Source organism: Elephas maximus, chromosome 26, assembly GCF_024166365.1.
Source record: "Elephas maximus indicus isolate mEleMax1 chromosome 26, mEleMax1 primary haplotype, whole genome shotgun sequence".
Lineage (NCBI taxonomy): Eukaryota > Metazoa > Chordata > Mammalia > Proboscidea > Elephantidae > Elephas > Elephas maximus.
In genome coordinates, this window is record NC_064844.1 from 39345592 (window position 1) to 39358200 (window position 12609).

Sequence of the window (12609 nt, forward strand, 5' to 3'; positions counted from 1 at the left end):
AAATTAAAACATAAGGTTTATCCCAAGCAGTCATTCTATATGCTTGCAGGGAGACAATTTTGCTTCTAAAAACAAGTGACTCAAAGTAGGCTAGTTACAACTGTAAAAAAATAAAATAAAATTTTGAATTAGCTCAAAACGATAATGTAATATTAGATTGTTTCATGATTTAATAAGGAATTTTTTTCTCCCTGCATGAAGGAAATGAAGGAAAAAATACTCCCAAGGATTGGAGATTTCACAGAGGCTTAAGTATTGTTTTCTTAAAAAATACAAGTTTACACAGTGACTTGGTTACTGAGTTAGTATTAAAAATGTAACTGCTGAAAATTTGGCCCTTTATCCATTTGTAGCTATGAGACTTCTTGAAGTTAAAATTAAGGACGCTCACACTCTTTTAATTAATTTAATTAAAGACTACCCTTTTCTAGCAAGAAAAAAAATTTACAATGTTGCAGAGCGGTTTCTGATGGAAAAAAACAAGTCAATACATTTGCAGTTTGTTTGGGTTTGGCTTTTTTATGTCTAATTTTTGGTTTTGTGGGTATGAAAAGCTTAAAATCAAAGTAAGATGTTATTCCACACATGAGCAGTTGATATTTGACAAAGGCCCCAAAACAGTTAAATGGGGAAAAGACAGTCACTTTAACAAACGGTGCTGGCATAACTGGATATCCATCTGCAAAAAATGAAACAAGACCCATACCTCACACCATGCACAAAAACGAGCTCAAAATGGATCAAAGACCTTAATATAAAATCTAAAACAATAAAGATCATGGAAGAAAAAATAGGGACAACGTTAGGAGCCCTAGTACACGGCATAAACAGTATACAAAACGTTACTAACAATGCAGAAGAAAAACTAGATAACTGGGAGCTCCTAAAAATCAAACGCATATACTCATCCAAGGACTTCACCAAAAGAGTAAGAAGATTACCTACACTGGGAAAAAGTTTTTAGCTCTGATATTTCCAATCAGCAACTAATCTCTGAAATCTACATGGTACTGCAAAAACTCAACTACAAAAAGACAAAGAACCCAATTAAAAAATGGGCAAAAGACATGAACAGACACACTTCACTAAAGAAGACATTCAGGTAGCTAACAGATACATGAGGAAATGCTCATGATCATTAGCCATTAGAGAAATGCAAATCAAAACTACAAATTATGAGATTTCATCTGACTCCAACAAGGCTGGCATTAATCCAAAAACACAGAACAATAAATGTTAGAGAGGCTGTGGAGAGATTGGAACACTTATACACTGCTGGTGGGAATGTAAAATTACCTTGTGTCTTTGGTGTTCTTCATTCTCCTTTGATCCAGGTGGGTTGAGTCTTAAACGCTAGGAAGCGGCCATCTGAGATGCATCAATTGATCTCAATCCACCTGGATCAAAGGAGAATGAAGAACACCAAGGACACAAGGTAATTACGAGCCCAAGAGACAGAAAGGGCCACATAAACCAGAGACTACATCAGCCTGAGACCAGAAGAACTAATGGTGCCTGGCTACAACCGATAATTGCCCTGACAGGGAACACAACAGAGAACCCCTGAGGGAGCAGGAGAGCAGAGGGATGCAGACCCCAAATTCTCATGAAAAGGCCAGACTTAATGGTCTGACTGAGACTAGAAGGACCCTGGTGGTCATGGCCCCCATACCTTCTGTAGGTCCAGGACGGGAACCATTCCTGAAGCCAACTCTTCAGACATGGATTGGACTGGACAATGGGTTGGAGAGGGATGCTGGTGAGAAGTGAGCTTCTTGGACCAGGTGGGCACTTGAGGTTATGTTGGTATCTCCTGCCTGGAGGGGAGATGAGAGGGTAGAGGGGGTTAGATGCTGGCAAAATGGACAGGGAAAGAGAGAGTGGAGGGAGGGAGTGGGCTGTCTCATTAGGGGTGGAGCAATTGGGAGTATGTAGCAAGGTGTATATAAGTTTTTATGTGAGACTGACTTGACTGGAAAACTTTCACTTAAAACACAATAAAAATTAAATATTATTTTTTTCTTTCACAATTGTAAATAATTTTTGTTGTGAAAGAACATTTTTTCAATATTTTATTACTCAAGTGTTTTTTTTTTTTTTTTAACTGTTTTAGTTGAAAGTTTACAGAGCCCTGGTGGCTCAATAGTTAAGTGCTCAGCTACTAAGGGAAAGGTCCAGAGGTTCAACCCACAGAGCCTCCACGGGAGAAAAGACCTGGTAATCTGCTACTGTAAAGATTACAGCCTTGGAAATCCTATGGGGCAGTTCTGCTCTGTCCTATAGGGTCGCTATGAGTCCTAATCAACTGGATAGCACCCAACAACATCCAATAGATGGTTCCCCCCAATTTCTCCCAATTTTTAGGCTGTCTCTTCACTTCGTTGATAGGCCTTTGATGCATCCACCCCCCCTTTTAATAACTGATAATTTTAGAACCTCTTAGGGAGGGTAGTTTCAAAATCCGCAGTGTGTTTTTAAGTTATATTTTTAAATTATTTTAATTTTGAGATGTCTTTTTAAAAAAATCTTTTGTTAAATTTCTAATTCACTTTCAGGGAATTATCTTTGCCCTGGACAGTTAATCCTAGGGAATGAGCCAATCATTCCTGTCAACTCGTTTAGCAGGTTTTAATTTTAGCAAACCAAGTTTCGATGTACGGGGATTTCGTTTACTCTTTGGTTTTGAATTTTACCCTCCGTCAGATTCCTAGGATTTAATCACGCGGGAAATACGATAAGCCGGATTCAATTTGAAGGTTTCCTGGAGTCCTTACGTCAGCCAGTCCCGTGCGATCCCTCTCTCGCGACATTTTGAAAGCGGAAGTCAGTTAAATTGCAGGAGTCCGAACGTGGCGGCGGATCAGTTGCTGGCGGCGGGATCTGTGCAACCTGTGTGGCGTCTCTTCGCTTAGAGCCTGGCCTGGCTCTGTCTACGGCGTCGCCGGTGGCACTTCCCACTTCGGGCCGGTAGGATGCGGGTGGCTGTGGCCGGGTGCTGCCACGGTGAGCTGGACAAGATCTATGAGACGCTGGCGCTGGCGGAACGGCGCGGCCCGGGGCCGGTGGACCTGCTCCTGTGCTGCGGCGACTTCCAGGCAGTGCGCAACGAGGCCGACCTGCGCTGCATGGCAGTGCCGCCCAAGTATCGCCACATGCAGACCTTCTACAGGTGAGGGCAAGGCCCGGCCACGGGCACAGCGAGCGAGGTGTGACTGTCAGCAGTAGGGCGAGGAGCCGCGCGGGGTTCCAGTTCCCTTCTGCCGCCCCTGAGCTTTTGTCTTGGCTCGCGCTGTTTCCGCGAGGCCTGGAGCTCAGTAGTTGTCACTTTCCTTCTTTCCTTTCTCCTGCCTTATCACTTTCACAAGGGATTGCAGCTTGAGGGGAGTGAATTAGAACTCGGAGGTAGAAACGGACAGATTTAGATACCTACCTTGTTCGTAAATAGAACTCTAATACTAGTTCGTTTAATAATCCAGGAATTGTTATTGGACGCCTGTGGGTGCTAAACCGTAAGCGTAAAACCATTGCCTCCGAGTCGATTCCGACTCGTAGCGACTTTATAGGACGGAGTAGAACTTGCCCCGTAGAGCTTCCAAGGACCAGCCACTGGATTCAAACTGCCGACCTTTTAATTAGCAGCTAAGCTCTTAACCACTACTCCATCAGGGCTCCCAGTATATGCTAGTCCCCGTTTTACAAGTTGGATTATAAGCAGTGAACTCGACAAAGTTCCTGACCTCGTTGAACTTACACTGTCTTGGAACTTAAGGAGGCATCTTTTCATTCTTTAGAACAAGGGCAGAACTGGGCAGTTTGCCTAGAAAGGGCTTTTTAACTTTTTATGATGCCTTCAGACTTTTCCTTCTGACCTTATTTTGCTTTTTGCTTTTATGTTACGCCCTAATTGTGGTAACTGATAGCTTTACCCTTATGATGTTCTAGGTATTATTCTGGAGAGAAAAAGGCACCAGTACTCACCATCTTCATTGGGGGAAACCATGAAGCGTCAAATCATTTGCAGGAGTTACCGTACGGTGGCTGGGTGGCACCAAACATTTATTATTTAGGTATGTATTTCTTGGTAATTTTTTGGTTTGATGGGATGTCAGGATTTGTAGACCAGTTGGGCAGCATTTTGAGATGCATGGTGTTTTGAGAATGTCACTTAGTTTAAATAGTTATGAAATTTTAACTTAAATAGTTATTCATGAAAACAGGCCCATGCTTCCTCTGCGGATTTTTTTTTTTTTAATTATGCTTTAAGAGAAAGTATTATATCAAGTCAATCTCATACAAACATTTATATTCATATTTATATTTACTATTAGTTGCTCTCTCCCTAATGAGACAGCACACTCCTCTCCACCCTGTATTCCTCATGTCCGTTCAGCCAGCTCCTGTCCCCCTCTGCCTTCTCATCTCCCCTCCAGACAGGAGCTGCCCACTTAGTCTCATGTGTCTACTTAAGCCAGGAAGCTCACTCCACACCGGTATCATTTTCTGTCAAATAGTCCAGTCCAATCCCTATATAAAGAATTAGCTTTGGGAATGGTTCCAGTCTTGGGCTAACAGAAGGTCTGGGGACCATGACCACCGGGGTCCTTCTAGTGTCAGTCAAACCATTAAGTCTGGTTTTTTTATGAGAATTTGAGATCTGCATCCCACTATTCTCCTGTTCCCTCAGGGGTTCTTGATTGTGTTCCTTGCCTGGGCCCTCATTGGTTGTAGCCAGGCACCATCTAGTTCTTCTGGTCTCAGGCTGATGTACTCTCTGATTTATGTGGCCCTTTCTGTCTCTTGGGCTCATAATTACCTTGTGTCTTTGGTGTTCTTCATTCTCCTTTGCTCTAGGTGGGTTGAGACCAATTGATGCATCTTAGATAGCCACTTGCTAGCGTTTTAAGACCCCAGATGTCACTCTCCAAAGTGGGATGCAGAATGTTTTCTTAATACGTTTTCTTATGCCATTTGACCTAGATGTCCCCTGAAACCATGGTCCCCAAGTCCCCGCCCCTGCTATTCTGGCTTTCGAAGTGTTCAGTTGTATTCAGGAAACTTCTTTGCTTTTGGTTTAGTCCAGTTGTGCTGACCTCTTCCGTATTGTGTGTTGTCTTTCCCTTCACCCAAAATAGTTCTTGTCTACTGTCTTAATTAGTGAATACCTCTCTCTCCCCCTCCCTCCCTCCCCTCGTAACCATCAAAAAATATTTTTTTCTGTGTTTAAACTGTTTCTTGAGTTCTTATTAATGGTGGTCTCATGTATTTGTCCTTTTGCAGCTAATTTCACTGAGCATAATGCCTTCCAGATTCTTCCATGTTATGAGATGTTTCACGGATTCATCATTGTTCATTATCGTTGCATAGTATTCCATTGTGTGAATATACCATAATTATCCATTCATTCCTTGATGGGCACCTTGGCTGCTTCCATGTTTTTGCTATTGTAAACAGTACTGCAGTGAACATGTATGTGCATATATCTGTTCGTCTGAAGGCTTTTATTACCCTAGGATATATTCCAAGGAGTGGGTATGGTAGTTCTATTTCTAGCTTTTTAAGGAAGCGCCAAATTGAATTCTGAAGTGGTTGTACCATTTTACATTCTCAACGACAGTGTGTAATGGTCCAATCTCTCCACAACCTTTCTAACATTCATTATTGTGTGTTTTTTGGATTAATGCCAGTGTTTTTGATTTGCATCTCTCAAATGGCTAATGATTGTGAACATTTCCTCATGTATCTCTTAGCTGCCTGAATGTCTTCTTTGGTGAAGTGCCTGTTCATATCCTTTGTCCATTATTTATTTATTTATTTTTAAATTTTTATTGTGCTTTTTTTAAGTGAAAGTTTACAAACCAAGTCAGTCTCTCATACAAAAACTTATATACACCTTGCTGTATACTCCTAGTTGCTCTCTCTCTAAGACACCACACTCCTTTCTTCTCTCTATTTTTGTGTCCATTCGGCCAGCTTCTGACCCCCTCTGCCCTGTCATCTCTTCTCCAGATAGTAGCTGCCCACATAGTCTCATGTGTCTACTTGATCCAAGAATCTCACTCTTTACCAGTATTGTTTTTTTAGTCCAGTCCAATCCATCTGAAAAGTTGGCTTTGGGAATGGTTCCTGTCTTAGACTAACAGAAGGTCTGAGGACAATGACTTCTGGGGTCCTTCTAGTCTCAGTCAGACCATTAAGCCTGGTCTTTTTAGTAGAATTTGAGGTCTGCATCCCACTGCTCTTCTGTTCCCTCAGGGGTTCCCTGTCAGGGCAGTCATCCATTGTAACAGGGCACCATCTAGTTCTTCTGCTCTCAGGCTGATGTAGTCTCTGGTTTCTGTGGCCCTTTCTGCCTCTTGGGCTCTTAATTACCTTGTGCCTTTGGTGTTCTTCATTCTCCTTTGCTCCAGGTGGGTTGAGACCAATTGATGCATCTTAGATGGCTGCTTGCTAGCGTTTAAGACCCCAGGTGCCACTCTCCAAAGTGGGATGCAGAATGTCTTCTTAATAGATTTTATTACCTTTGTCCATTTTTTAATTGGGTTATTTGTGTTTTTGTTGTTGAGTTTTTGCAGTGTCATGTAGATTTTGGAGATCAGTCACTGATCGGATATGTCAGAGCTAAAAACTTCTCCCCAGTCTGTAGGTTCCCTTTTTACTGTTTTGATGAAGTCTTTGGATGAGCATAGGTGTTTGATTTTTAGGAGCTCCCAGTTACCTGGTTTCTGTTCTGGTGTTTGTGCATTGTTAATAATGTTTTGTGTACTGTTTATGCCATGTATTACAGCTCCCAGCATTGCCCCTATTTTTTCATCCATGATCTTCATTGTTTTAGAGTTCATATTTAGGTCTTTGATCCATTTTGAGTTGGTTTTTGTGCATGGTGTGGGGTATGGGTCTTCTTTCATTTTTTTGCAAATGGATATCCAGTTATGCCAGCACCATTTGTTAAAGTGACTGTCTTTTCCCCATTTAACAGACTTTGAGCCTTTGCCAAATATTAGCTGTTCGTATGTGGATGGATTTATGTCTGGATTCTCAATTCTGTTCCACTGGTCTATGTATCTGTTGTTGTACCAGAACTAGGCTGTTTTGACTACTGTGGCGGTATAATAGGTTCTCAAATCAGGTAGTGTGAGGCCTCCCACTTTGTTCTTCTTCAGTAATGCTTTGGGCCTCTTTCCCTTCCGTATGGAGTTGGTGATTTGTTTCTCCATCTCCTTAAAAAATGTCATTGATGTTTGGATTGGGAGTGCGTTGTATCTATAGATTGCTTTTGGTAGAATAGACATTTTTACAATGTTGATTCTTCCCATCCATGAGCAAGGTATGTTTTTCCACTTACGTAGGTCTCTTTTGGTTTCTTGCAGTGGTGTCTTAAAGTTTTCTTTGTATAGGTCTTTTAAGTCTCTGGTTAGATTTATTCCTACATATTTTATCTTCTTGGTGGCTATTGTAAATGGTATTGAATTGGTGATTTCCTCTTCAGCGTTCTCTTTGTTGGTTTACAGGAATCCAACTGATTTATGTATGTTTATCTTGTATCCTGATACTGTGCTGAACTCTTCTGTTAGTTTCAGTAGTTTTCTTGAGGATTCCTTAGGGTTTTCTGTGTATAAGATCATATCATCTGCAAGTAGAAATACCTTTACTTCTTCCTTACCAATTTGGATGCCTTTTATTTCTTTATCTAGCTGAATTGCTCTGGCTAGGACCTCCAGCACAATGTTAAATAAGAGTAGTGGTAAAGAGCATCGTTGTCCGGTTTCCCTTCTCAAGGGGAATGCTTTAAGACTCTCTAAGTTCAGGATAATTATGGCTGTTGGCTTTGTTTAAATGCCCTTTATTATGCTGAGGAATTTTCCTTCTGTTCCTGTTTTCCTGAGAGTTTTTATCATGAATGGGTGTTGGACTTTGTCAAATGTGTTTTCTGCATCGATTGATAAAATCATGTGGTTCTTGTCTTTTGTATGATGGATTACATTGATTGTTTTTCTAATGTTGAACCATCTCTGCATACCTGGTATGAATCCCACTTGGTCATGGTGAATTATTGTTTTGATACGTTGTTGAATTCTATTGGCTAGAATTTTGTTGAGGATTTTTGCATGTAAGTTCATAAGGGATATAGGTCTCTAATTTTCTTTTTCTGTAGTGTCTTTACCTGATTTTGGTATCAGGATTATGCTGGCTGCATAGAATGAGTTTGGGAGTATTATATCCTTCTCTGTGCTCTGAAATACCTTTGGTAGTAGTGGTGTTAAGTCTTTGAAAGTTTGGTAAAACTCCCCAGTGAAGCTGCCAGGGCCAGGGCTCTTTTTGTTGGGAGTTTTTTAATTACCTTTTCATGCTCTTCTTGTGTTATGGGTTTGTTTAGTTGTTCTACTTCTGTTTGTGTTAGCTTAGGTAGTTAGTACGTTTCTAGAAATACGTCCTTTTCTTCTAGGTTTTCAAATTTGTTACAGTACAATTTTTCATAGTAATCTGATAGGAGTTTTTTAATTTCACTTGGGTCTGTTGTGATATCGCCCACCTCATTGCTTACTCTCCTTTTTTTTCTTTTGTCAGATTTGCCTGTGGTTTATCGATTTTGGTAATTTTTTCAAAGAAAGAGCTTTTGGTCTTGCTAACTCTTCCAATTGTTTTTCTGTTCTCTATTTCATTTAATTCTGCTCTAATTTTTATTATTTGCTTTCTTCTGGTGCCTGAGGGTTTCTTTTGTTGTTCTCTATTTGTTCAAATTGTAGGCATAATTCTTTGATTTTGGCCCTTCTTTTTTGGATGTGTGCAATTATTGGTGTAAATTGACCTCTGAGAACTGCTTTAACTATGTCCCAAAGGTTCTGATAGGAAGTATTTTCATTCTCATTGGATTCTATGAATTTCTTTATTCTGTCTTTAATTTCTTTTATAATCCAATTGTTTTTGAGCAAGGTTTTGTTCAGTTTTCATGTGTTTGATTTCTTTTCCCTGTTTTTTCTGTTATTTCTAATTTTATGGCTTTATGGGCAGAGAAGGTATTGTAATATTTCGATGTTTTGGATTCTGTTAACGCTTGCTTTGTAACCTAATACCTGATCTCTTCTAGAGAATGTTCCATGTACGTTGGAAAAGAAAGTATACTTGAATGCTTTTGAGTGGAGTGTTCTATATTTGTCTGTGAGGTCACGTTGGTTGATTTTGGCATTTAAATCGTCCGTGTCTTTATTGAGTTTCTTTCTAGATGTTCCGTCATTTACCAAAAGCGGTGCGTTGAAATCTCCTAATATTATTGTGCAGGTGTCAGTCTCACTTTTCAACACCATTAGAGTTTATGTATCTTGAAGCCCTTTTGTTGGGTGCATAAATATTTAATATGGTTATATCCTCCTGGTATGTTGTTCCTTTAATCGTTATATAGTGTTCTTCCTTATTCTTTTGTGGTGGATTTAACTTTCAAGACTACATTGTCAGAAATTAATATTACCACTTCTGCTGTTTTTTGATTGTTGTTTTGTTGATATTTTTAATCCATCTTTTGAGTTTTAGTTTGTGTTTTTAAGGCGTGTCTCTTATAGGCAGCATATAGATGAATTGTGTTTTTTTTAATCCATTCTGCGACTGCCTCTGTATTGGTGCATTTAGTCCATTTATATTCAGCGTAATCATGGATATGTATGAGTTCAGTGCTGTCATTTTGATTCCTTTTTTTGTGTGTTGTTGACAGTTTCTTTTTTCCACTTAATTTTTTGTGCTGAATAGTTGTTTATATGTTGTCTTTTCTTCTGTTTTTAATTGTTGTTGATTTTGTTTTCATGTGTTTTCTTGTTTTTTTTTTTATGTTTTTCTTTTATTTTGATGTGTAGGATTGTTAGTCTCCTTTGTGGTTACCTTAATATTTACCCTATCTTTCTAAGTTTAAACCAAACTTTTACTTCTTTATATTGCCTTGACTTCCGCTCCATATGAAAGCCTATGACTACATTTTTAGTCCCTCTTCATTGATTTGATGTTGTCATTTTTTACATAATGACATCACTATTTCCCTGTTTTGAGTGTTTTTTTAATCTTGATTTGTTTTTGTAATTTCCCTGCCTAGGTTGATATCTGGTTGCTCTGTCCTTTGTTCTAGCCTTGAGTTAATATCTGATAGCATTGATTTTCTAACCAGAGAACTCCCTTTAGTATTTCTTGTAGTTTTGGTTTGGTTTTTACTAATTCCCTAAACTTCTGTTTATCTGAAATGTCCTACTCTCACCTTCATATTTGAGAGAGAGTTTTGCTGCAGATATGGTTCTTGGCTGGCAATTTTTTTCATTCAGTGCTTTATATAAGTCACCCTGTTGCCTTCTTGCCTGCGTGGTTTCTACCAAGTAGTCTGAGATTATTCTTATTGACTCTGCTTTGTAGGTGACTTTTTGTTTATCCCTAGCCACTCTTAAAATTCTCTATCTTTGGTTTTGGCAAGTTTGATTACAATATGTCTTGGTGACTTTCTTTTGCGATCTGCCTTTGTAGTGTTCAATGAGCATCTTGGATAGATATCTTCTCATCTTTCATGATATCAGGCAAGTTTTCTGCCAAGAAATCGTCAGCAGTTCTCTCTGTATTTTCTGTTATCCCTCTCTGTTCTCGTACTCTGGTTACTCATAGGTTATTTCTCTTGATAGATTCCCACAGGATTCTTAGGGTTTCTTCTCTTTTTTACATTCTTTTTTTTTTTTTAAATAATTTTTATTGTGCTTTAAGTGAAAGTTTACAAATCAAGTCAGTCTCTCGTGTATTTATATACATCTAACTACATACTCCCATTTACTCTCCCTCTAATGAGTCAGCCCGCTCCCTCCTTCCAGTCTCTCCTCTCGTGACAGTTTTGCCAGTTTCTAACCCTCTCTACCCTCCCATCTCCGCTCCAGACAGGAGATGCCAACACAGTCTCAAGTGTCCACCTGATACAAGTAGCTCACTCTTCATCAGCATCTCTCTCCAACCTGTTGTCCAGTCCTTTCCATGTCTGATGAGTTGTCTTCAGGAATGGTTCCTGCCCTGGGCCAACAGAAGCTTTGGGGTCCATGACCGCCAGGATTCTTCTAGTCTCAGTCAGACCATTAAGTCTGGTCTTTTTATGAGAATTTGGGGTCTGCATCCTACTGTTCTCCTGCTGCCTCAGGGGTTCTCTGTTGTGCTCCCTGTCAGGGCAGTCATGAGTTGTGGCCGGGCACCATCTAGTTCTTCTGGTCTCAGGATGATGTAAGTCTCCAGTTCATGTGGCCCTTTCTGTCTCTTGGGCTCATAGTTATTGTGTGACCTTGGTGTTCTTCATTCTCCTTTGCTCCAGGTGGGTTGAGACCAATTGATGCATCTTAGATGGCCGCTTGTTAGCATTTAAGACCCCAGACGCCACACTTCAAAGTGGGATGCAGAACGTTTTCTTAATGGAATTTATTTTGTCAATTGACTTAGAAGTCCCCTTAAGCCATAGTCCCCAAACTCCTGCCCTTGCTCTGCTGACCTTCGAAGCATTCAGTTCATCCAGGAAACTTCTTTGCTTTTGGTCCAGTCCAGATGAGCTGACCTTCCCTATATTGAGTATTGCCCTTCCCTTCACCTAAAGTAGTTCTTATCTACTATCTAATCAGTAAATAACCCTCTTCTTTTTTACATTCTTTTATCTGATTTTTCTTTGAATATATCGTTGCCAAGTGTTTCATCTTCGGCCTCACTACTTTTGACTTCCGTTTCAATTCAGCTCCTCTGACTTCCTGTTGAGTTGTCTAATTCTGAAATTTTGTTGGTAATTTTCTGACTTTCTGATTGCTGTCTCTCTGTGAATTCTTGCAGACTATTAAATTTTTCATTATGTTCTTAAATAACCTACGTAATTTTCTCAACTGCTTTATCTGTGTGTTCCTTGGCTTGTTCTGCATTTCGCCTGATCTTCCTGATTTCTTGAGTTTTGTACATTAATCTTTTGTATTCTACCTCTGGTAATTCCAGGAATACCTCTTTGTCTGGAAGATTCCTTGATTCTTTGTTTTGAGAGCTTGTTGAAGTGATCATGGTGTGCTGCTTTATGTGATTTGACTGTTGTGTCTGAGCCATCTATAAGTTATTATATTATTTTATGTTTGCTTACTGTATGCTAGCTTTTTGCTTTGTTCTGTTTTGGTATGCCTAGATAGGCTGCTTGAGTGAGCTAGCTTGATTATTTGTGCCTTTGAAACTGTAATGTCCTGTCACCAGATGGCTGGGGCTGTTACCAGGTATATGAGCTTAGGAGTCCGTTCACTTTTCTTGTATGGATTCAGCTCAGGTGTCCAGATTGTCAGTCACCAAGTGTGTTGTGCGGGCTGTGTCCTCCAGTCTTAGAGGGGCAGGGCTGATTATTGTAGGCAGAGGTCTCTGGTTGCAGAAGGGGGTCAGGCTTTGAACAAGGCAGGGGATTGACAACTATCTCCTGAGTGTGTGTGAGGAATGCGTGTCCCTGCTCCCTAGAGCGCACGGGTGGTTGGGCCCTGCAGCTTTACCATGGGCACCCAATGCTTTTGGTTGTAAGGACTGGGAGGTGTCAGTTATCCTTGGACCCCTGCTGCGGGTGGCTAGGTGATGTGGGTGGAGCCACCAGAGCTCAGG

At 40.2% G+C, this 12609-nt stretch overlaps 1 protein-coding gene across 2 annotated transcripts in view; it reads left to right on the top strand.

Moving 5' to 3' along the window:
• Window positions 1-2805: 2805 nt before the first annotated feature.
• The window catches only part of DBR1 (debranching RNA lariats 1), a 34064-nt gene continuing 24260 nt past the window's right edge, over window positions 2806-12609 (top strand). For both annotated transcript variants that reach the window (XM_049870500.1, XM_049870499.1), the window contains exons 1-2: window positions 2806-3169; window positions 3943-4067. In XM_049870500.1, the coding sequence (XP_049726457.1) occupies window positions 2973-3169; window positions 3943-4067 (322 nt within the window). In that variant the 5' untranslated portion in view covers window positions 2806-2972. The remainder of the gene's footprint in view (window positions 3170-3942; window positions 4068-12609) is intronic.